Source organism: Rhipicephalus microplus, chromosome 5 (genome assembly GCF_043290135.1).
Source record: "Rhipicephalus microplus isolate Deutch F79 chromosome 5, USDA_Rmic, whole genome shotgun sequence".
Classification (NCBI taxonomy): domain Eukaryota; kingdom Metazoa; phylum Arthropoda; class Arachnida; order Ixodida; family Ixodidae; genus Rhipicephalus; species Rhipicephalus microplus.
Window position 1 is genome coordinate 7,274,347 of NC_134704.1, and position 25,681 is coordinate 7,300,027.

Genomic DNA, 25,681 nt, shown 5'->3' on the forward strand with positions numbered 1-25,681 from the left:
ACCCATTTCTGCTGCGATGAGCGTTCCGAATTTCGGCAGACTAGATCGTCAATGCCCAAAGCAGGCATTGCGCTTGTCAGCTCAAAATTGTCAAACCTGGTGAGTGGCCCTTTGAGACAAAACGTCAATACATGGCTTAGTGCAAAAAAAAAAAAAAAAAGCCTTTAGGCCGATTTCTTCAAGACATTTACTTTTCCTTCTTTTACATCAAGAACTGAAAAAAAAAAACCAAGAGTTGTATTTTAATCTGATGTCATAACATGCGATGTAAGTGAGCTCACAGCATCTTTTTTGATTGTGAAAATGAAGGCAGAACTTGCATTTTTGATTTCACACCATAATTTCAGTTTCGTTAGGTTTATGTGACATATATATGAGTTCAATGTGGCTGTCATGGCACATTAAATTTCTTGAAATTTGCCAACTTCCACCAATAGTTCTCATAGAGTACCTCATACTGATAAAAAATTAACTGAGTCCCAGCACATTGCTACATAATTGATCATGTCATAGTGAGCTCACGTGGGACGCATCCCCACTCACTCCGTTCCCTTGCGTCACAAATGTCATGCATGTATAGGCGCACTGCCTGCTTGATGCCATTGAAAGTCGAGGTGAAAGAATACAACCAGTACAGTCACCCAAAGAAGGCGGGACTCAACGAGGTCATGAACTTTGGGTCCACTTCAAAAACTGTGGCTGTAGCCATCTCAGCTTCCAGAAAAAGAAATGTGTGCCTTCTCCACTTGTAAAAACCAATAAAAATAAGAATACTAGTACTGGCACACATATTATAAAAAAAGAAGATGTAGGCCCATGCAAATATTCAAGCACTTTGAGTATTTGAACTAAGGTAACAATATTCAACATTAACGAATAAACACATATAAACCCCATGTGACCTCTGTAAAGGTGGTTTTGCGGCACTGCATAGGTGCTATACCATGAATACACCCGTCCAGGAAAATCCACACTGCCACAGACCCACTTGCATGTTAGATGAGCAAAATAATATGCTCAAATCTCGATATAACTAACCTGGATATAGCGAAATATCGATTATAACCAGGTGTGCAACAGCCAAAAAAGATTTTGAAGCAATTTTTGGAGCAGCAAAATGTTACTTTTGGAGCACAAAAATCATAACTTTGATAAGGTTACGGGGAATTCATCTTTTATCACAAAAGACCAAATTTGGAGCAGTATGAAAAAAAAAAGTCTCACATTTAGAAAAAAAATATATGTAAAGATCATTCAACATGCCTTAAATCGTGCAGTGTGAGCAAGAGCACTGCTATTTCAATAAAATTAGTATTATGAACCACTTCCCTAAGCAAATAATAATAATAATGCCACATTAGTATTTGCCGCTCTGCGAATTCAAATGTGGATCTGCCGAGCTGGCGATCTTGAAATTTAGGGATTCGTAGGGGTGGCGAAAAAATAAAAACTGGCACAGTTTTTTTAGGGCGCCAAAAATGTCATACACTGCTCGAAATAATTGTCAGTTACATTTTCAGACATCAACGATCCTGCTTGTACCCACAATTACGTGACGTATACATGCATGAGTAAATGAACAAGACGAGCTGTGTCCGGTGATTAGTGCTAACAGCCCCTTCAAAATTAAAATGCGCTTTTCTGCAAGGCACCGATGTACTGCAACGAAGATGGATTAAGCAGAGTTCTGCATGAATTATAACAAGTCATGAAATACCCCCCCCCCCAACCCTTTCTTTTTTTCATGATGGGATTAGGTTTAGGGCACAACTTCTTGTCTCGCTTGCAAAGTGCATTCGACAAAATAAAGCAACCCCGGCGCGTGCTTGTTGGCGCGTCCATGGCACCAGATATTTATCGCTGGCACGACGCAACTTCCAAGACAGAAAAATGTCCTATGTGCCAGTGCTATGGCAACCAACGTGGTCACCGGCGTTCCCGGCACGTCGAGTTAGTTTGCGCGCGGTGGAAACGGGCATATTCTCCCAGCTTTGGCTGCTAACATGACATAGCCACATTTCCTGACTAGGAGGTTCATATTTCCTGCAAAGTGTCGGTGCCCACAGCAACAATTTTTTGTTTCCAAGTTGTGTCATCTCGCCGATGGGTATCCGCAGCGATCAGCGGACTGGTGACACGCGGCTTTGTTACTTTATCTGGTCGATTGCGTGTCGGGAGTGCTCTGACCTAATGGGGATATATCTTACACCGTGGTTTAGGGTTAGGGTCTGCGCTCTTGAATTGATTGATGACGCAAACTGCAAGCAGATAGCCAAGGGGGCCATCGTTTTCACTGAAATTAGCGCAACTGAGAAAACTTCGAGGCTGGTTGGGCATTTCGGCACAGCGTGGCACAATTTCAGCAAATTTCATGGTTTTGGCGCAGCTCCGCCCAAGAATAGGAAATTGTATCAAATTGGCGTAGCTGTTGCACCCCTGGTTATAACAAGTAACTGAAAAATGGTCTTGGAAATATAGTTTTAAAAATCAGCTTTTATAACGACTATTCAGATATAACAAGCTTATTTTCGTGTAAGATTCAACTTTGTTTTAATGAGATTTGAATGTTCCACACTGACATTGACTCATCATTTCTGAAGTTTAATAGCTTATTATACTGGCTTATATGTAGTTAGCGCCCCGCCGCGGTGGTCTAGTGGCTAAGGTACTCGGCTGCTGACCCGCAGGTCGCGGGTTCGATTCCCGGCTGCGGCGGCTGCATTTCCGATGGAGGCGGAAATGTTGGAGGCCCGTGTACTCAGATTTGGGTGCACGTTAAAGAACCCCAGGTGGTCAAAATTTCCGGAGCCCTCCACTACGGCGTCTCTCATAATCAAATGGTGGTTTTGGGACGTTAAACCCCACAAATCAATCAATATATGTAGTTAGCATACTAAATTTTAAAACACAATGTACTGTACACTCACTTTAAGTAAACCTTTCTTAATGAAACACCTGTCTCTAATATAATTCGTTTTGCACTTGAACACTGCACCCCTCTTTACTTCCCAGTAAACAAAGAAATAAATGAAACACATTTTCCTGGTCCCTTCAGCTTTTGTTTAACAGAAGTCTACTATTTTACAGGTCATCACTTGCATTTTACTGAACACAGAATCATATTCCAAGTTGCTTACACTTCCTTTGAACCACTAAGAATGACGTTTGCACAAGCCTTGCTTCAAATAAAAAAAAGATATTGAGCAGGTTAGTTAAACCATGACAATACAATATGTTATATATACTACTGACGTTCGAAATTAATCGATGAAATCAGAATTACCTTCGAACCTAAAACTGACTGTTTGCACAAGCCTAGAAAGACGTAGTCACCTGCTCATCCACTGCAGCCTGTGCCTCGGGATGGCTCTTTTTTGTAGAAGGTTCCCTCTGTTTCTGGTTGCCTGCTGTGACAACGTTTGAGGCAACTACATCCGGGGGCGCTGTGTTGGGCTCTGCAACTGTAGCCGCCGCAGCTACAGGGACTAGTTTTCCAGCTGCAGATGCTACGATCGGAGCCACCGCTGCCGTTGGCAGGGAAGCAGGCAGGGGATCCTTTGGCCGCTCCTTGGGCGCGGTGTCCTTGGTGGCACTTCTGGCAGCGGCAGGAGGAGCAGAGCGTGGCTCTCTCCTGAAGGCCGAGGCCGCTGGTGGCTGAGGCTTCTGTGGCTTGCGTAGGTGGGCCGGCTTTGGCGGCACCTCGGGTGCAGTGCCTTCAGCACCGCTGGACGATCTCGCCTTCTTCTTCTCCACCACAGCAGATGCTGCGGTGTGCATCGCTGCCATTAGCTACAGACTTTATTAAGGAGCACTTAGCACCTTGCCGAAGCTAGCAAGAGTTAGAGAGCCGAGTTACTTGGTATGCATGCACTCTAAAAGGGCATGCAAGAACAAACACATCTTTCTTTACATTACTGAGAATGCAAGTGCACACTGAAATTCGATGAATGGACAGTCGTGTACCAGCACAGAAATGAAGAAACGCATCTTATGACTGGAGCATTGCATATCGATAACAGTGGTAGCACATGTGTGAGCCAATTAACTTGATGAAATGAATAGTTATTTGTTTGCACGTCTCGTTTTATTTATTTCACTTCACTTCCCATCTTACAAACACAGATGGAGGGGCTGTAGGTAAAAGCCACTTAAAGGCAGCTTGTCAAGCCTACAAACTTAAATACAGTAGGGAGGCAGTTATAAAAATTATACAATTCAAAACATAAGAATAACATAATTATACAGACGTTTTCATAAAACTTACCCCGCATAATAAACGCACCCCCCAACTTTGCTCCGATTTTTCAAGAAAAAAAAAAGTGAGTTTATTGCGCGAGTAAATATGGTACATTAAACGTCCTATAGACTAAGCAATCTGAGGTGTTTTGAGTGATACATGGACAACAACATAATCCCATGCCATACTGGAAGAAAATATGACTCCTTGGCATCTGAACTGCTCCACTATTTCGACAGGGTGAGAATTTAGGATAATATCTCTATGTGGTTGGATCAGTTTACTTTTCAATCCAAAAATGACAGTCTTAGCCTTACCCTCGTTAATCTTCATTAAATTAGCTTAAGACCAAACTTCAAGAGCTTTTCATGTGGCATTACATAGATCGATAAGGTCATGTATGCTCTTCCAGGCAAAAAATAGACTTGTATCATCTGTACAGATGACAAACTTTGGGTTTGAAATAACGTCAATAAATGTAAAAGAGTAAAGATCCTAGTATACTTCCTTCAGAGACGTTGTATAAGAGATGATTCTCACTGTATGCCATTAATTAATACTACTTGTTGCCCAAATAATAGATAAGAGTTCGATAATTATAGCGCTTTCTCTCGGAAACCATAATACCACAACTTACTTTCCAAGGTGTTATGGTCCTCGAGGTCAAAGGCCTTATAAAAACCTACAAATACACCATCAACAATACGTTTGATTTCTAGATGTGTTGTTATATATTCTTCTTGTTCAAGTAAACAAACTCAGCTGATTCGTCTTTACAGAATCTGAATTGAGATGGTTTAAGAAGTTGATACTTATTAAATATGACCCCCTTCAGAATGGATCCATTAGGAAACATTTAAAACGGATCCATTAAGAGACGGAAAAAAAGAGCTATTTGAGGTGGCTCATGGCTTTCTGCGTTCCAAGTGGCAGCTGCTCCTTGCTGTACACAACAGGAGCGCATACACTAGTCCCAGTAATTGTACAGGTCAACACAATAATAAGTCATGCTGCAGTCTATGAGTAAGTATGAAACTCTTGCTTGTATATTATTTATTGTAAATAATTGAATGAATGAATAATAAACAAAAACTGAACTGAAGTACATTCTAAATTTAATGCACAGCTTTAACTGCATAGACTAAACATTACAAGACTGAAAGCAGTTTATACAAGAAAGTTTTATTTTACTTGAGGGGGGACATGGCTTGTAGAGACCAAAACATCGCAAAGAAATTGCATTTTTGAAATCTACAGGTACTAGTGCACTTATACCACAAATTTCATGCCTATAATATCGTTATTTTAGCTGCCAGGACCGCTTATACAGTGGCTATTAGCTAAATCTGAGCCTAAATCCATGTTGAAATTGCTCATATTCCGCAATGTGCCCCTGTCCTTTCATGAGTGCCAGCGTGGTCATCTTGATTTCTTTTGAGAGAGCTGTCTTTCGCCTACGAATTCCCGCCAGAACCGGCCCGATTCAGTCATTGCCAGTTAAAAATGCGCGGCAAAAAGAGTTATCAGAGTGTTCTCCTATTCGCTACTTCGCGCACGTGACTTGAGCTTGCCTCCCTATTGATGAAGTCTCCTGGCTATCGTCTGCTCCATGTGAAGTGGAGGCAGATGTGGCAGAAGCAGTGCTCAAGTTCAACGCAGGCAATGAAAGGGCATCAGAAGACATCATGAACACCAGCTGGCAAAGCCGCAGCCGCATGGCAGAAAAGGACTGACGGCGCACGGCAGCATCAACCAAGAAGCGACAAGCAAATGAAGTATGCATCAGTCGCTGAAAAAGCGCCACACAGGTGCTCATATATGCCCTGTGCATACTGAGCTTTTTCAAGTGCAGTTGTGCGATTGAATGAGTTTGGTTTGTTTTTCTCAATTTTCTCTAAACAAGCTTTTTGGTCACTTAACTAGTTTGTCGGGTTGATATCTTGTGATCTAGAACAGCTAGAGTAATGACTTTTTGGTTAACATAAAGCCCAATTTGTGTATCACAAAGTGCTGAGAGCAGAATTTCCTTTTGCTGCCCATATATATTTAAAATTCATTGAATTTCTTTGTATGTGGTAGCCATGACATAACTCCTGAACTTTCATCACCTGCAAAATCACTAGTTATACAAAAATATTCACCTTTTGATAAGCACTTTCTTTCCTATTGCCTCCAAAACAACAGAGTGACAGTATTGTGTATCTTATAAATAATTGACCTACAATAAAAATTTTTCAAAGTAATCAGCAAGAAAAACTACTTGAGCATGTGTATTTTCATCATGTTTGATCTAAAAATGGAGAAAATATCTACTCACACCTGTCCTCCCTTAAGTGCTACAGTGTAATCTCGGTATAAGAAACTTCAGGCGGCCGCGGCTATTCGTTATTTTGAAAGGTCGTTATAGTGCAAGCCCAATAATTAACGATAAACACTTATTTCCCCCAACCGAAACGACTTACCTGTAAAACGGTGGGTCCTTGAACTCGTTTTTCACAAGAAAAAACAAATGCACAAATGAACACTAAAAAATGCGTGCTTACTTGAAGAAGTCTGTGTTTTTTTTACTCGTGCACACAAACTTTGCAGCACGAAGGCTTCTAGCTCATCCACATTCCTGTGGTGCGATTTGGTGGTGCGATCCACTTTCTCGCTTAGCGAAAACTGCTTCTGCTTTTTCGTTGCAAGCAGAGATGAACTAGTAGCACCGCAGCACGACTGCTGACTTGCTTTGCGGACGCGATAAGTAATCGCCGAAAAGAGATGAACACGACTGACAAGGCCTCCTGGAGCACATGTAGAAGTGACAAACATAAAAAAAATGCCGCCATATCCACGAAGTCAATGATGATGAGTGGGCGAAGCTCCAAAGGTGAACCTGGTAAACCATAAATCCTCCGTACATTTTGCCCACTCGATTTTATTACAATGCTCCCCCCAGCATACGTCACCGCACTAAATCGAACAATTGCATTCCACCAATGACACGCGCCATATGTAACATCAATCCTATTTTATACCATCTCGCATCTTTCATTATCAACTACAAGTACTTCAAATGCATTTTTCTCAGTTTCATGATTTTAGACGTAACACGGAGCCTTACGGGGCATTTTGACATCTTTTTATTGACTCACAATAACAAGTTCAATACCAATGCGTTCGTATTGAATAGATCTAGCTGGAGACGCTATTCATTTTCTTTTATATATTGTTCACCAAATTGTAATTCATGATTGTAAACAATATAAGGCAGAAATTTTTCACTCACGTTTGTATTCATTTATTTTACTTTTGAAGTTTGTTGCAAACGACAAAATTAACATCACCGCTAAACCAGCTCTCAGGCAATCTGGATATATACTTTGTTTTTGTCTTTGACAAGGTGAAATTGCCAAAAAGCCCCATAAGAGGTATGTTAATTGTGTATTATTAAATTTTAGCATCTTCTGTTCTGATGCAGCTATCGAAAATCCACTTATGGCGAATTCCATTGGGAGAGCAGGAGCACTCGAAAGCACGCTTAAAGTGCTCTCTTCAGAGCCGGTGTGTTTCAGTGATCAAACAGGTGCAGGAGCACTGTCATTCATTGGTAGAGCGAGAGTGCTTTTGCTGCGCCGACAGCAGCCAGGAGCACTTTGCAGTGCTCTCACCTGAAAAGCGGAGTAGGTGCAGTGCGACGAGTCACGTGGTCCTTGAATGTCAAAGCCTCAAAATTTTCCTTCAGCCAGCGAGCGCAGTGGCAATAGTAGCAACCACGTGTAGTTTGACACCGCTGTTTTGTACGGATGGCTACGATGAGAGCTGGACGTTTGCTGAATGAGTTAATGCACAAGCATACTAGGTATTAGGGTAATGGAGATTATGTGGCTGACCGATTTCACGCGTATTTGGCTGCTGCCCCAGGGCTTGGAATGTTTCAGTCGCATAGTCTCCCTACTCGCCGCCTTCTCACCTGTCCTCTGGGAGCGCGGCGCATTCCAGTGGCAGGTTGAGTGGCCCTGCTCTCACTGACTTGCTCCCCACTCCTCAGTGCCCTGCCCCTCTACTCATGTTCGCTCAATGAAATTTGCCATTAGAGATTTGGAATCTAAATTGAATAAGTGTATTAAGTTTCATTCAATTCAGACAAATAATAAAAAAATTTTTTTCAATATCCACGTCTCATCTTAAGGCAGAGAATTGGCTTTATTTTAGATTGTTCATGACATGAAAACGTGAATGTTCAGCTAGAAGCAACAAGAATAGCAAATATTTTCAGGCATGAACCAGCAAAAAGTTTGAACTAAATGTTGCATAATGGGGCAGTTGAATCATTGAATCATCGGTTTGAATTACTGAGAGTCTTTTGTATGAGCGCGTCTTTACCTGTCTTATCTGGGGAGACATTCGGCCTACTCTGCAGTGCTTTGTCAGGAATGGTGCCAGCAATGCTGAGTGGCCGAGGCTTTCGTGGCGGTGGCCTTGGACGCATCACCACTGATGAAGACATCTGACTGGAGGCCACCGAGTGTTCCGATGCCACCGACATGGAGGAACGAGGTCGTGATGGCGACTGTTGCTCCTTGCCCGTACCTACGCACATGCATGAAATCGGTAAGCATGAACTCATGTTCATCAACCATTTGAACTCGCTGCAAAGGAAAATAATGAGTACATTTAATACCTCACTTACACAACAGGAGAATTCCAAAAAGTCTTGGAATTAATGTTACCAAGAAGTCTGAAGCGAGTGCGCCTCTAATTTCCCAGGTAGTTTCCGGCGAAACACCTCCATCCATTTATACCTCTCTCTTTCTCCACACCCTAATCATACAACAAACATCTTAGCAGCCTGATGTCCAAGTGCCTGAGCATGAAATTTGCCAAAATTATTATTTCTCCCTCCTATAATAATCACACCACACCCCGAGCTTTGTACGTGGTGAAAATTAAGCACTGATTAAAAATAACACTGGTAATAACACTGCTCAGAAAGCAAAAAATCTGTAAATCTTAAGTGATATAACACTACTAATTCACTGTAACAGCCAAATGATTTTTTCACTACTCTAGGTCTAAGGAAACTGTTCATAGAATGTACTGTTATATAACAGCGATGAAAAACTTAAAATATTGCTGCAGGAAAAGGGCAGGCACACAAGTGGGAACTTCCATGCACTTGTAAGAAATAGAAATGCTGTCCAAGCAAGGAAAAGGACCATTACGTTTTGTCACTTCAAGAAGTACTTATGTCCATTCTAGAAATTCTGTTATTGTCACTTTATATAAAATATCCAGTGCCGAAAACCCTAACAAGATTATCATGGTGCCTTTGGAGCACAGCTAATATATTTTTCATACTGTTGCTCTAAAAACTTTTTCATTTCGATACAAAGGGGACTGTTTTACAGTGACATGCAAACACAGTTTGATGTACGTGTAAGTCATGTGGGGACCGCAATTTAAGACATACTAGCAGCAGCTCTGTCATCGGCTGTCAATTTTACGTAATGTAGTTGGACGACGATGAGTTGTCATCAAACATCTCACGGCAGTGATTTCGGTGACTGTGTTGACGAGTCACGATAATGTTCACTGCGTTGTGGCTAGCTTGCAGAGGCTTGAAATTAAAATTTTAATACTGAACAATATTTTATGCTGGTTCCGAAGTCCAGTGTATAGAGAGAATTAAAGGGGCACTCACAAAACAATTTAAGAGCGATTTTTTTTTTTTTTTTTTGTCGCAAAGTCTCTGGAGCATGCTAAGTGATAATATGGCACTTGGCTAGCTGCAGTGTGCCACAGAAAATAATTGCAGTCATTTCATTACCGACCAGTCTCAATTACAGCTTGCGAGAATGACAAGAATTGATTGATATGTGGGGTTTAACGTCCCAAAACCACTATATGAGTGTGAGAGACGCCGTAGAAAATGACAAGAAATCGAGTGCAATCACCACCATGTGAAACATGGTATACAAACTCGACGATGTGGGCATACAGAACTATGAAACACTTCTGCACTGCCTGCATAGTCTGCTAGTGTTCATTCATCTGCTACACATGCTGCCCTAGACATTGCGGTCATTGTCGTCATCATCATTGTGATAACTTCCTTAGGGCTTCTTAACTTTCCACACGTTCACTGCGGGCACGGGCTTGCGAGCAGTGAACAAATATACTAGAAGTCACTGAACAAGGGAAATCGCGATTATGATGTCCTCATCTAAGTGCATCAGCACAGAGCTTGGCTCTAATGGGAACAGAAGTTGGGAGTTCACCCAAAATCAGCTTAGATGATGCCAATGTTGAAAAGTGCAGTGCATAGGTAGCCCTGCATTAAGAAGTCAAACACAAAAATTCATATAAATCCCCTTGTAAGCCATATTTACTGTTGAGATTTGGTAAACGATATACAATCGAGCCCGCTTATAACGAACCTGAGCGTGACGCAGCATCCGTTCGCTGTATCCTGAAGTTCGTAGTAAATGAAACACAGCTTTTAAAAAAAGTTGCGAGTGAAAACACACTTTTTGCCCCAAAAAGTCTGCGATGCACGTGTTTCGAAGAGCAGTAGCGATTAAGGTGGTCTCGAGTTCATTTAAAACGGCAGGGTGCTTGTTCGCCGAGGACCGCGGCATAAGCTGCCTGAGGCACTGGCTTCAACGTTGTCATTCTTGCAATCCGATTCCTCCAAATCGCTCTCGCCACGTACTTAATTCACAATGCCCCAATTCATGCACGGTTCCGCAGTGTCGGCATCATCATCGGCCGTAATTAAAACATCGCAACAGATGTCCCACCCGCTCTCCCAAGTCGGAGTCGACTACGCGTGGCCACAAATCGCCGCCGCAGTTTGGAAGCTTCAGGCTCGGCATCGGGCCTGACGTCGACGAGTAAACCTCGCGAAACCAGTTTCACGCGCATGTAGCCGTCACCGCTGCCCCCGAAACATTCACCATCTCAACAACCGAATACCGGGATGCCCGAAGCGGCAAGTTGGCTGCCAGGTGGTCAACAGCTATGAGCAAGCGCTCCGCAACGCGGCACCTAACGCGCTGATTACGCTCAAGCCAAGCGGTTACAGTTTCGACATTTTGTTGAGCGGCACGAAAAAGCGTGCTAGTCCTCCCGTCCGCCATCATGACCACACACGCACACCAAGAGCGAGCAAGACGCGCACACGCGACACACATGCCAGAGCGCGTGGAACAGCTCTAGGCCCGTTTTCAGTCAGAAAACTAAACGAATTCGAGCCAGCGTGGCGGGTGTCGCGGAGCGGCGGAGACGGGCGAAAGGGTTGTGAACAAGAGATGTGAGCGGACTTGCAAGAGAAGGGCAAGGAGCTGCGGCGATAAAGAGAGGGGAGGATGCGGCAGGAGGGCGACCTTGAAAACCTAAACGCACGAGAAGAAGGCAAGTTGGGTAGCTTGCTTGAAAGGTCCGCGAAACTCGCACATAGAAAAACTTGGAAAGAGTGCATGGCCACCTGAATCGGTGCGCGCGGCGATATTGGAAGAATCGGCGGCTGTTGTCAAAAAATCGTTTCGTTGCGCCGGCGGGTTTGCGTGGCCTCACGAACTTAGTATTTCGCGATTCGTTCCGCGCAAATTAACAGTCGTTTTTGCGCTTCCGCATGCGCGCGGAAGGCATGCTCAGCGAAGTGCGAAGTGAGCGAAAACATATCCTAAACACGAAACTAATCGCAAATTATCAGAGTCGGTGGGGTAGCGTACGTGTGTGCACTAGACGCAGACTATCAAATACAGTCGGTGGCCGACGATGTTGGCAAATGATCTGGTCACTCCAGGCCGGTGACGCTGACAGTACCAGCGATCAAAAACAGGGTTGATGGCCGACCGGTCTTCGAAAGATCGGTGGCAGTGTGAAAACACGGGCCTCGTCTGGCGATTCGGGGTACTCAGGATAGCGGGGGTGACAAAGGACGGAGGGGTGCGTAACAAAAAGCGGTCGGGGAGAGCGGCAACTAGAGGGTCACGAAGGCAGGGTCGGTTTTTAACAATAAAAATGTATGGGCCCCTCGCCGATGCCTGATCGGTGCTCGAAATTGGTTTCCCGGGAAGTCGGCAGACCGTGGACTCCGTTCGCTGTAACCGATCAGTGCGATTTTGTGCCATTGAACTAATGTATATTTTGACGGTCACGCGAATATTGTTCGTTTTAAGCGAAAGTTTGTTTTAAGTGGGGCCGTTATATGTGGGCTCGACTGTACGCATGTTTCCAGGAATCGATTCAGCATGCGACATCAACGGTGAAATTTTGAGCGAATACTCCTTTAATCCTGCATGCCAAGAAAACAAACAAAAAATAATGTCCATTTTATGGTTTTGCGGCACTTCATATCGGTACTCCTTTAAAAGGACACTAAAGAGAACAATGATTTTTCGTATACTTAGAAAAGCACGATTCCACCGTCTATTCTTACCGCGAGATGGTCAGCGAAAAAACGCGCGAGGACAAAATACGGGTGGAGATGCCGCCTTCCCACACCAAGCACTGTGACATCAAATTTTGACTGCATCTGCTGGGTCCTACAGAGTTTCTAATCGATTAATGTGAAGTACATCTGCGGTCTCCGGGTGGCATACAAGTTTCAGAAAATTTAATCCGGCCTATGTTGAAAAAATACGAAAAAATACATTTGGAATTTGCGACATCACATGAGAAGATTTCGGCACGAAATTTAAAAATGAGACTTAAACCTTGATTTCATCCACTAATAATGAACTCATGATGATGACACATGTGATATGAGTTCTCAAAGTACATATCGCCAATCTGAACTAAGCCATTGTTTCTCACTTTAGTGTCACCTTAACGTCACCTTCTTGTTTCAACCTAGCACAACAACACAATTAGAAAAGGGTAAGCACACGTGCAAGTTAGAAAAGCCAGGAACCCACATCAGTAAATCAGTGTGCCAGCCAGTCGTGCATACAATTATTAGGTACACATTCTTCTAGGTGTGAAAGTAGCCAAAGCAGTGAAATGAGTCAGTGAGGCAGAGAAAAAATTTCACTGAGGCCCACCCTCCCTCCAGGCAGCACAGAGAATTGCATGCATGTTCAAGAAGTATTCCATGCTGGTGAAAAGTCATGAGAAGGATGGCATATACTCACAGATGGTTGCAAGGAACCCATCACCGTGGTCAGGGTACTCACTAGCATGCCACTGGTCAGTTGCTAAGCACAAATGAATTTGTTATCGAATAATTCTTTTCATGGTGGATAATTATTGGAAAAGTTGCTGCTTACTGTGTAGTGAAGCAGTAGCACAATATGTCATGAAAATGGTGAGCTAAGGAGAACAAGTGCTTTTAATTGGACTTATGCAAATAGTGAATTTTAGGTTTGAAGTGAATAGCAGCGATTTTGGTTGTATAATTTCTAACCGTATTCGAATATATACATCACATATTGTAAAGAAAAATGACCACGTGTATCATGACCTAACTAACCTGCACAATATTTTCAAAAAAGTTAAACAAGGCTTGTGAAAATGCCATTAGTTTCAGATGTAGAAACAACTTTGAACAGCAGCAGGATTCGACTCGCTAGAATGCAAGTGATAACCTCTAAAATACGTTATGTTTTAGAATTTACTATAGAGCATATAAGCCAGTATAAAGATGATCAATCGATGGTGAGGCTAATAAGTTCCTTTACCTAGAAGTGGGGCTTTATGGATAGGTGTTCATGGCTTAGCACTGCTTTACAGCAGCAAAATCCCATCTACAGTGGGTTACATGCGAACATACACCAATTTATTCATTTCAAATACTTCCAAAATTTTTCAACAATTTAAATTCGGATCCAAATACAGTAATACTTATTCGAATACTCGGAGCATTCAATTATCTGCACAAGCCTACATTTATTGCTTAAGGGGAGATGCGAGTTGAAAAACGCGAGTTTTCTTCAAAATTAGTTTTTTTTATTTTCACCTGTTCTGATAAAATTAGTACCTCTACTGTTATGAAAAAAAAATACAGGTCAAGACTTGACTGGAAATGCTTTAAAATTGCAACTAAAGAGCACAAGGTGCCAGTTAAAAAGCCAAAGTGTGCAGTCTTCGAGCACCTTTTCGCTGATAATGCGCCGTCGCTAGCCAATGTTGATCGCATGAGCCGAAGAGTTGAGCCTTACTCTTCAAATAACAAGTTTCCCTCGCTGATGCAGCGCATGAAATAATAAAAAGAAGCACGCTTCTGCGCGTTTCTCAGGCGCCGCAACAGGCTTATCACGTGGTACGGATCGGGGACCGCCTTTGGCCGCTGCGTGCCTGTATGTGCTGCGAAGCCTATTTGCGGGGTCCCTGTATTGTCGAGCAGCGCAGCTGAACAATGCTTTTCTCGTGTATTTATCTCCGTTATAAATGAAAAAAGCCATTGGTCACACGTGAAGGTTGTTGTGCGGCATGCTCTGTAGTAATAGGCTACGAGCAGCTGGTCCGATTTGCGGCAGTTGTTGGCTTGCAAATACCAATGCATCAAAAGTCATTCACACCGGTCAGCCGGAAAGTTCGTGATGCGGCAATGAATGATGTCAGCGCCAATCTTGCAAGGTCGAAGGAGCTAGCAGTGAGGGAACTTAACGGGACGACCTTGCCAATATGTAAGACGGTATGTGGCACAAACATGGCTGCAAAACGGCATGACAATGGGCTTAGTTTCAATTTCGCAGTCCTGTAGAACTTCTTCCTAGCTTGCAGTTGGCACAAAGCTCTGCCAGACGGCACGGCAAGCATTTGGCAAGCGTTTCATGGCCCTGTCTGTGAGCTAAATGTTTGTAAAGAGTTGGCTCGAAAAAGTCGAGAGGGACAAACTTATGGTGCTGGCGTATTTTAGTGGCAGTGGCCACTACAGGAAAGATTGTTCTTTTTGGTGTGCAAACTTCATCAGATTTAATGACATCTCTCATAAATAAAAACTCAATTCTAACTTTAAAAATCGTTTTTCTGAAAACACAAATATTGTCATTTTTTTCAATGTGCCCCTCCTTTTTCGGGCACTTCTAGTACTCAGATCTGCATGAAATTTTGCCCAATTTTTTCCAAAGTATGACAAATACAATTATCTAGTTTGTATTTTAATATTTTATTGTATAATAAAAATTGTATGCAAACAAGCCTTCACTAGGGTAGGTGAAATATGAACATTTTACGTCTTATTTTTCACGCATTCTACACTTTATTTGAAACATTACGAACTATGAATGGTAAAAAATTACGCAAGTTTAGGGATGAAAAGAGGGGGGGGGGGGGCAGAAGAATTAATATTTTCAGTTTGTAATGTTGCAAGGCTAAATGTATGCAACTTGCAAGAAAACTAATTACGTATTTGAAATCAGCATAAAAAGTTCCATAAACAAATTATATGTGGGGTTTAACGTCCCAAAACCACTGTATGATTATGAGGGATGCCGTAGTGAAAGGCTCCGGGAATTTCGACCACCTGTTGTTCTTTAGCGTGCACCCAAATCTGAGCACATGAGCCTAAAGTTCCATAAATAGCTCAAGTTTCATTGCTCCAGGGTGAATATTTAAAAAAAAAAGTGTCTTCGAGTAGCATCTTCCCTTAAGAGTCCACGGAAAATTCCACACATTTGGTTTGTCTTTTTTTCTTTTTTTGCAACACTGATATGTCAATCATAGTTGCTGAACTGACGAGAACTTAAAATCAGTAGACTTGCACTGTACTAGTACTGTGCGCTCTTAAAACGAAACACATGTCATCCCAATTGAAGAAAAGGGAAGGTTGAGACAAGGCCTGGTCTATCCGATTCTCTCGTAGGCCTTGCATTAAAAATAAGCACTTATAATGTACTAGCCCGATTGCATCTACTGCATGGAAAAAGCCTCTCCTATGAATTAAATTGGTCATTTTTCCTCCCAATCTCATTTGCTCATCTCACTCACCTCTCGTGCACCCTGCCTGTTGTCCAGCGGTTATCTTGCCTTCTTGCTACATGCCTCGCCCGTGTCGACTTCTTGAATAAGGTTTCTTTGACACAACCCACACCAGTCCTTGCTCTACCTCCTGTATTCTAGGTGCCCCTTCCACTTTCTCAAATGTCGCTTAAGGAGCTATGCCAATGAGAGGGTGTCCTTGCCTCCGAGCAACACTCTTTTGAACATTACAGCTAGCTTGTGTAAGGCAGGGCACGCAATGGTTTCCCAACTTTTTATATACTTTCAAACAATAACTGCAGTTCAATTACTACTGTGATGACTAAATAAAGATTGCCTGTTGGTTTAGACAATATGAAATGCAGCGAAAAAAATAAAAATAGACGGCCATGATCAACCACTGCTGTATGTGTTGTTGCAGAGTAGAAGTAGTCTAGTAAATTGAATATCACTGTGAGAAACTAAAGCAAACTTTAGTGCAGACACCTACCCATCATCCTGTTGGTGGCCCTAAGCTGGGAGGCACGCGTAGGGCGGGGTGCCAGCTGACTCATGCTGCGTGCCGATCGCAGCTTGCCCCCCAGCCCACCACCCCTGCCCGGCAGCAGCATGCTTTGCGACATGTCTACCCCCCGCCTGGAGGGAGGGCTGCCCGAAGACAAGTTGAGCATGCTCTTGGCAGCCATACTTGGCGGTGTGGCAGCACTCGTGCTGGGGCTGGCCGGAAGCAGCCGGGGCCGCCGGGGCTGTGCAAGCACATCCAGGCGCGACATGCTCACGGCACGCTGAGCCACACCTGATGAAGACGACGGGGCCGTAGCTGGCGATCGAGAACGCGAGGCGGCACAGCTCCGGTTCCACGGGATCACTGGCATCAGGTCCGTCTTGCGTCTTCCACGGCTGTGTTGGCTCGGCAGCGCCGTCATGCTGCGCGTCATGGGGTCCTCGCCTGGGCCAGACACCAAGCAGGGCACTTGTGGGCCACGTCTGCGAGAGTCTGTGTGGCCAAGAGCCAGCTATAGAGTACCCAAACAGCAGCATGTGTGCTGCAAGTTCCCCAATCGTAACACTAGCAAAACTGTTCATCTGGACATGCCCACGGACAAGTTTTTACAAGATAGATGCTACGAGCATTCCTTTAATTACAAGGCAGTGACCTGCATGCCATCTAGGAGCGACTGTACAGAACGCACATCACTGCGATCGCTACCATCTTCACTGTCATTGCGAGAGTCGCTGCAGCCAAGAAAAGTATATTTAGCCCTTTTACTGATGGATGTTTCAGGCTGTTATGCATACCTGCTGTCGGCTTGTTTTCGATAATATTAGGAAAGCTTGAAATAATCAACCACTTCCGCATTCAGTTGAATTGATCTTGCGGGCGGTCTGGAACATGATGCATCAGTGGGATACAGCCTGCGTTATAAATTGCCTTTTTTCTACCCATTTTGGTTTGCCATACACACTTTTTGGACCAACTGCCCCACCATGTCAGCACCACATACTGATGTTGACACGATGCAGTTGAAACCTGTGGCAGATGGCAGAATAACCCTTGTAGCCATGATAATCGCACATGTGCTGCATGGTCGTTCAGAACCAGAGAGAAGCACACGGCAAGGAATGGCGGGTGCAGTTGATCTGTACTCTTTAACATATGTACCAACACAATGTCAGGTGAAAATACAAGCTTCTAGAAAGATTAAATTGTACGGCCAGTAAAAACACGCCAGTTTTACATTTACGCAAATTTTTTAACATAAAATGAAAAATGTACAAGTAGTACGTCAGTGACACTGCGAGGAAGAAAACCAAGAGCGTACCGGTATGTCAGCGACATTGAAATGGTTAAAGGAACATTACAGGGCAAAAACATTTTTGTGTATCAGTAAAGTACAATTTTGCAATCCTGAAAGCACACTTTGTACCACGACACAATGCTTAGTATGCGAGAAAACGCGCAAAAAGAAAATTCAAGTGACGATGCCACCTTGAGCATTCCGCACCAAATAATGTGACAAAAAATTTTCAAGGTGTCCACTGGGTCCAACGTATCTTCCATTTGATAAAAAATTAAGCACATTGTAATCTGTGGGTGCCTTAGACTTAGCATACAAAGTTTCAAAAAATTTTATCACACCAGCGCCACGAAAATTCTAAAAATACATTCCAAAAAAATTTTTTACGTCATGTAGAGAGATTTTGGAGAAAAGTTTAAAAATGAAAACTTCCATTGTGATTATCTCTGCTGATAATCAACTTACGATAGTGACCCTTATGTCAATAGAATTCTCAGAGTGCAGTTTATAAATTTAAGTCAAGTCATTGTTTTTTTAAAGGAGCCCTGCAACACATTAGAGCATGCTCAGAAAACGCAGCCAATCGGTAGTAGTGCAACACGCGGCCTGTAATCCACAAGAAAATTTTCAAGAGCGGCTAAAAATTGCTTTCTCTTTTCTCGACAAATGACACTACAAGCTTAAAGATCCCTTGTCACAGCCGATGCATCAGCCTTGAGCTGATTTCAGCATGGTGCACTAAGTCCTTACAAGAACTGGAGCAACTGAGTGCACCAACTTTTCAGTGCAATTGGACTGAAAAGTTGCGTTTTCAAAAGCAAAAAAGACTACTACTCAAGGTCACAAGGCGAGTGTGACATAGTATTTTCATTCCCCATGCCATCCCTCCCTGCTTAGCTTCCAGCACATTTTACGGGACAAGAGAAGGGAAAATGCAGTGGCAGCATACGACAAATCTTTGTAGCTCGGCTCTATTGAATGGACTCTAAGACTTTTTGCGGCAGTGCATTCATGAGGCAATAAACTGCTTTACTGAATGTATTCTATGGTTACTTGAGTAACTATTGCAGGGCACCCTTCAAGAAAGGTCGAATAGCAATTCCAGCCTGCAGTATCATCTGAAAAATGCAAGCCACAAAGAATAAATACCCTGCTTACATGATGAATGTGGCTCAGCTTGTGAGATTCTGCGATGCCACGCACAAAAATGCAATTTATTAGCTTGTTTTTTGGGGTTGTGGTGGCCTCGCTACTCACCGTAGTGGATGATCACCGCGGGTTCAGGCTTAGCAAGCCACAGGGCCGCATCTCCGTCACCAACTCACGTGTATCGCACCCCTCTGTGAGCGCTCAACTAACAAAGCGTTTAGCACAGCGTAGCAGATCAGACAGTGTTCGATTACCCGCAGCACACAAACACTTTATTGCTTTTGGCGGCACCCCGAACAACAGAACAACGTTTGCTCCCGGGACGTGGAGAGCAAAGGCTTCCGCACGCGGACGTTGACGATAAGGAGAAACCGCGAGCACGTTGCCGCTCGCAATGAGAAGCTTTTGACATGCTGGTCAGGAATAGGTCCCTCGGGGCTATGATGCACACTCTCACTATGGCCACTGTGTCTGGTCGCGAGAGTTAGGGCAAACCTCGTACACGTAGGCCTATGGAAAGTACGGCTAGGTGTGGTGCGACCAGTTGAAGCATTAGGCACGGCAGTTGGCTTAGCGCACGGTCAGTGGCGTACCAACTCTTTCGCGAATGAATGGGGCAATCCTACCTCACTTGTCAGCCGGGATATATATATATGAACCTACAAGTAAAATCATCACAGCAACAATGTTGGAAAATTTTCACTATGTTGTAATGATAGCCTTGTAATAATTTCGTTGCCACGTAAGAGCATAGTTGAATGATTAATGTTGTGATGGAAAACTACGCCTTGCTTGTTGGTTTCCCTAGCGTGCAGCCAAAAGTGGGGGAAGCTCAGCCCCCCCCCCCCCCCCAAAGTTTTCTCAGTGGAGGGGCTCACACCTTCCTTGCCCCCCTCTTGCCCCCCCCCCCGGCTGATATGCCCCCCCCCCCCCCCCCCCCCCCCGCCGGGGATGCCTAGGCACCCAGACAGGCTACAGTACGATGATTCCCAAAGGGGATGCGGGCAAAGGAAAACTACGTGCTTACCGGGCGCTGGCCAACGAAGGAGAGACCCTTTTCAGTGCGCACGCAAAAAAGGAGAGCGGCCATACGACGGAATGCCCGCGAAATGGTGGCGGCGCGCGCCTCAGATCCCCACAGGGTACAGGTGAAATTATGATCAACAGACGTCCATGATTTGACATAGAGAGCGTATTGGGAGCTTTAGAATTTGTGTGAAGAACTCTAGCTACAAGTGCCTGCCAGCATGGCTCAACCAACAAGGGCATACTCTTAATTTTACCAGCTGCAGTTTAGGTTTGATTATATGTAAATCTATAAAAGCTATTCATTGGGCTACTCTTAGGTTGTTTGCAATCCCTTTGAGGAGACTGGACTACCCTTCTTCTGCAGGACAGACTTGACAGGACAGATTTGTGAAGAAGGAAGAGTGCTCTCAGCTCAACTGTGCCACTGTTATACCACTGTTTGCACAATTGCATAATTGTGCCAACAGTGGCACAAGAGTGGTGTTTAACAGGCCTCTTCAATTGTGGCTCTTTGAAAACTCCATGGTATAAATATGAACAGGTATCAACGAATGACAAGTTCAATTTTCTCCAAAAGAGTTGCCACTTGGGTTGGTTGGTATTGCCTTCTCCAGATTAAGAAAGGGAAAGAAAACCACGCGTTTGTTGCATGAAGCCAAAAGGAAGGTTGGCACAATTGGCGGTGCGACCACCCCAAAAAGGCGTTGGTCGAACCTCGGACCAGGACAAATTTTTTTAGCAACTAAGAGGCATTTCTTTCCGAGAAATTTGTTTGTACTTTCTTGTGGCTTCGTACTACGAACAGGTGGTTCTCTTCTTTCCTTTCCTTAATTTTTCTGCCACCTTGTGGGTTTCTGCAGAACTCCTTTGCAATTCTCCAGATTCTTACAAGACAAACTGTGCTGAAAATGAAGGAAAAAGGAAGACTGACTCAGTAGTTGCGAAGCAGTAAAAGGCAAGGTCAGGGATAAAGAAAAAGAAGAGAGTGATGGTACCACTTTAGAAGTCTGCATGCCACTCTCTCATGTTCCCATACTGGTTTTTGATTTTGACAAGTCAGTGTTTTCACAGATGGTACTATGCATTTATCTTGATACGACACCATGAAAAGTGGCATTTCATAGCTAATCTTGCTGTCCACATCAGGACAGTTCCATATTATGTGCCAGTCACCATGGATGCCTTTTCAAGAATGAAGCCCATGGTGAATTGACCGATTGGCCGGGCAGGAAAGCTCTTACATACAGTGCAAAAGTAACACTCCCTAACTAATCACAAGACACATTAATGCCTTTTAAATTATATAAAAGTAAAAGCTAATTTTGCATTAAAAATGTGAAAGAATTGGTATGTGTGCATATTGCTCTGAATTAACTAATGGGTCCTGCAGTTTAGTTTTAAACTAATGTGTCCAGCTGAACTTTCTCATTAAACTTAAAATAGAGGTTATCTGTACATGAATAAAGGTACCAAATTTAGTGTTGAGAACATGTGAGATAAGTAGTTATGAAGGCAGGATGGGGCCTGTCTGTTCCAGAGCCTGTGATGGCTATCACAGTGAAAAGAAAAAAGAAAATTTATGTACGGCCTAAAATTACAAGTTTTAGAATCCTAATGACAAACTGCTTTAAATGTTGTTAGTCGTAATGTAGTCACATGACTAATGTGACCTATCAAACAAAAGAAGATTGCTCATTAAAATCTTAATAATGTTCCTATTGGCTTCGTTTATATTCAAGTTGTTAAGAATGGGCAGGAAGAGAAGCAATTTAAACTCTTAAGATGAAGATTATAAATTATGATTATTTTTTAAACAGGCACTAAAGATAAAAATGATAGCCAAAACACTAAAGAGAAAAACTAAGGCAGTTCCCAATTGGTGAAAATCGAACAACTTAACATACCGATTTTCAGAAAATTTAGTTAAGCCAGTGCGGCCAAAATAAGGAAAAAAAAAAGAACAATTGGAATCCACTTTGAGAGCACAACAATGGGTATTTTCTCTCTCAGTAACGAATTTAAATTGACAATAATTGATAATGCAGTGCTCAAAGAATAATCCATCTGTATGAACTGATTGTTTTGATTTAGTGTCCCTTCAAGAGAAGCAATAGAATAAGCAGATTAGTAAGCCAATATAACCAAACATCTTGCATAACACAAATAACAAATGCATCAGAGCACAACCGAACGTGCATAAGTTCAATGGCAATGCAGGGCAAGAAGCCTACAGAGTGAGATGCGACACAAGAGTTGTGCAAGCTGCACTGGACATCACACGAGCAACCTGGTATGAAGCAGCGAGAGTGAGTGAAGCGAATGTTGTATACAAAAACATTGCCGAATGCACACGCCGAACCACCGAGAGAAAGCTATAAAGGAAAGGAGAAAATGTCATGCTAAAACTAGTATGGCCTTCAGCATGACATTCACTACCCAATGCAACATCATTCCTTGAAACAGCAATAGATTTCAGTCAAACACAGAGGTCCGCAAAGAACTGTCGTCTGCTCGCGATATGAATGAAATGAATTAAGCATTTTTGATACAACATAAACAGAGCTGGAAGAACCAATTATTGATTAGAAATGAATGATAACAGCTATAATGGTGGTGAGCACAATGAATAGACAAGTAAGTGAAGGGATGTCTTTCTACATGTGAGCTGTGCAAGCACCAGTAACCAGGCATGTCCTCAACTTGACGAGTCAGTGTTACAGTGACTTCGCTGGGCCAAGTGTAGCACGGTGTCAAGGAAAGTAAACTGCCCTGCGCTACACATACTCCTGTGGATGACAACAGATTGATGTGCTGTGGTGGCCACAAGCACATCAACAAAACTGTCTTCAATGCAGACCTCTGTGTAGAGAGAGAGGAGGGGAGTGTTATCACGTAAAGGAAGCAGCGCCCTCCCCAAAAGAGAAAAAAAGCGACACACCACCAAACAGCTGGCTGGTGGGGAGACAGGGGTGCAGCAAGCAAAAAGGAGACGCCCCCTGTCGCCTCACTACTCACCCACTGTGACCCCTGACCCCACAAGCCAACCCCCCGTGGTGGGGGACACAAATGCCACATCGGGCACTGCCCCCTGAGCTGGGCACGAGTCATCTGCAAGAGAAGCTTTCTTTCATCTGCAGAACAATGCATCATGAATCACAGTTTGCACCAATAACAGCTTCTCACGACAAATGATAATAGTATGGAAAGGCGGGCGACCTGCTTTGAGGACATTTCTGGAAACATTTTGGCGTGCGCAAAGTGGATGGGAAAACAAACAGGTGCGAAATCACAACTCAGTTTATTGAAAGAAATACACGAAATACACTCGAACCTCATTATAACAAACTTGCATCTTACATAAAAATAGGATCGTTATATCTGAAAATTCATTATAAAGATAAAGGTTTATTCTTAAGACTAAATCTATGGCGATACAATTTTTCATTTACTTCGTTATAACCAATTTTTCATCATATCCAGATTCGTTATATCGAGGTTTGAATGTACGTATCCCAGAATGGCTCAAGAGCGCATGTGTGTAAAAAACAAGCAAGAAAAGAAAACAAAACAAAAGAAAAAAAAAAACAAATGATATCACTCCATGAACGAAGTTTTCAAGATATGTGCTATTTACAATGTGCAGCAGAATCTGAAACCCAAGTATGGCTCAAAAAGGTCAACTCCTTGTCAGTTCCTGCAATAGATGGGCTGCTTACACATTTATCAGCACACCTGATATGAAAGGCTTCTACTGATTCCAGAGTCTTTGCAATAAAACAAAAATGTTGGTGTCACACCAAACAGGATAACATTAGCAGCTGCTGCAATGCTCGGCTAGGTGAGAGTGATTCCATATATTTCGTATGTTCATTAAGGCGAGTGTTAAAGTCTGACCTATATACTATACACGACCGCAAGTTAAGGGCAATAAATAAACTACCCCTGTCCTGCGCCTCACGAACTTTTCACTTTCTTTTGCAAGGCAAACACAATTTTTCTTCTTAACCTGTTCAAATTTTTTGTGTGCCTCACGACAGATGCTCCATTATTATTACGCGCACTAAAAGCAACATCTACACTAAAACAATTGCCTATATTCTTGAGCTCATGTGAAAACCAATGAATGTAATGTAAAACAACAAAGCGTTTCTGTTGTGTCTTATTTTGCAGACGTGTGCTCGGGTCCACCCTTTCAATTCTTAATAATCTATTTGCCGGCTCCGCTTACAAGATTTTCTGGGTATACAGCCATTTCTAGAGGGTTTATGCGATATTAAAATGCTGAATTCATGGTATGAATGCATGACTTCCAGAAGGCACTCCTTAGACAAGACAGTGCAATTCCACTTTTTACAATTTTGGAATGGCCTGAGCTAAACTTGACAAGACATTTTACTGTCTGAGAACTGTACAAGTAACATATGGGTCCTGATTTCAGGTGCACTGTTAAGTCAAGAAACTTGAACTGGTTATTATGGGCAACCTCGTGTGTGAGCTTCAGACCCATTCCCTATTCCCTAAACAACTTCAAAACATTCACAACCTTGCAACCTTGCAGTTCTTTCTCAGAGATAACTAAACAATCATCAACGAATTGAGAAACTTTTTTGGCCAGACAGAACAATCCTTTGTGAATATTCCTGTCTATTCTGGCCAAAAAAATATCGCCGAGTACAGGGGCTACTTTCGAGCCGATGCAGACCCCTGAATTCTAGACATACTTTTCACTCTGCCATCCAATGAATGCAGGTTTTAAATAAAAGGTCAAGAGCTCCAAAAAATTTGCAACAGATACCCCAATATCATTCGTAAATATGGCTTCATTATTGACACCACACAACATGACTTCACATTTTTCACTAGTTCCGCATGAGAAATAGAATAATACAGGTCTTAAACGTGATCACTGAAGGCACTACAACTTCCTGAATTTTCGTGGCTAAAATATTTAACAACAATTTCCGAATTAGGTATTGCTATACTCTGTTTCACTCATCATGTCCAACATTGTGGAAGCTAGCGAGACTTTTTGCGGTCAATGCATTCGCAACAAAAAGCAGTTCGATGTTCTTACCACCAATAATTAAATTTTTCTTTCATTATTACGGCAAGAAATAATTGAAGATATTGGGTGCCTTACAAACGAAAATGCCGTTGAACGTATGTTATTATGTAGCTGTATAGCTTAGTTTTCACGTGACGTCACATATAGGCTCTTTACTCAGGGTACGTTACGACAGCGGACACCTGGACTTTCAGTGTCAGTGCAGGATCGGACACCACAGGGTCGTTAGGTACCTGCGTTCTTTTGTACTCACCCCGTGTTTTTCTGTTCGCCAGTCACGCCAAAGGGGAGCACAACTAAACATGAGGGCAAACCGGCACTAACCACATGTCACACGAGCGACCACGAAACGCACAGTCTTGCTGGCCGAACTTCTTGCATAGCTTCCACAGCGTTGCACCTGATCTATGAAACGGAGTATAGTGAGTCATAAATCTTCTACATTAAAAGGTGCTATTGAAGATAGCAAGCTTCTTGCACTTGCCACGTGTT

General features: G+C 43.0%; 1 protein-coding gene across 20 annotated transcripts in view; it reads right to left on the bottom strand.

Annotated features, from left to right (window-relative positions):
- LOC119175062 (uncharacterized) overlaps positions 1 to 25,681 on the bottom strand; it is a 106,405-nt gene that overhangs the window by 23,342 nt on the left and 57,382 nt on the right. For 11 of the 20 annotated variants that reach the window (XM_075894773.1, XM_037426262.2, XM_037426255.2 and 8 more), the window contains 5 exons: positions 23,140 to 23,232; positions 16,638 to 17,144; positions 13,360 to 13,422; positions 8,606 to 8,812; positions 3,334 to 3,764 (listed from right to left, as the gene is read on the bottom strand). In XM_075894773.1, the coding sequence (XP_075750888.1) occupies positions 3,334 to 3,764; positions 8,606 to 8,812; positions 13,360 to 13,422; positions 16,638 to 17,144; positions 23,140 to 23,232 (1,301 nt within the window). The remainder of the gene's footprint in view (positions 1 to 3,333; positions 3,765 to 8,605; positions 8,813 to 13,359; positions 13,423 to 16,637; positions 17,145 to 23,139; positions 23,233 to 25,681) is intronic. The other 9 variants (XM_037426257.2, XM_037426261.2, XM_037426260.2 and 6 more) reach the window with 9 other exon arrangements.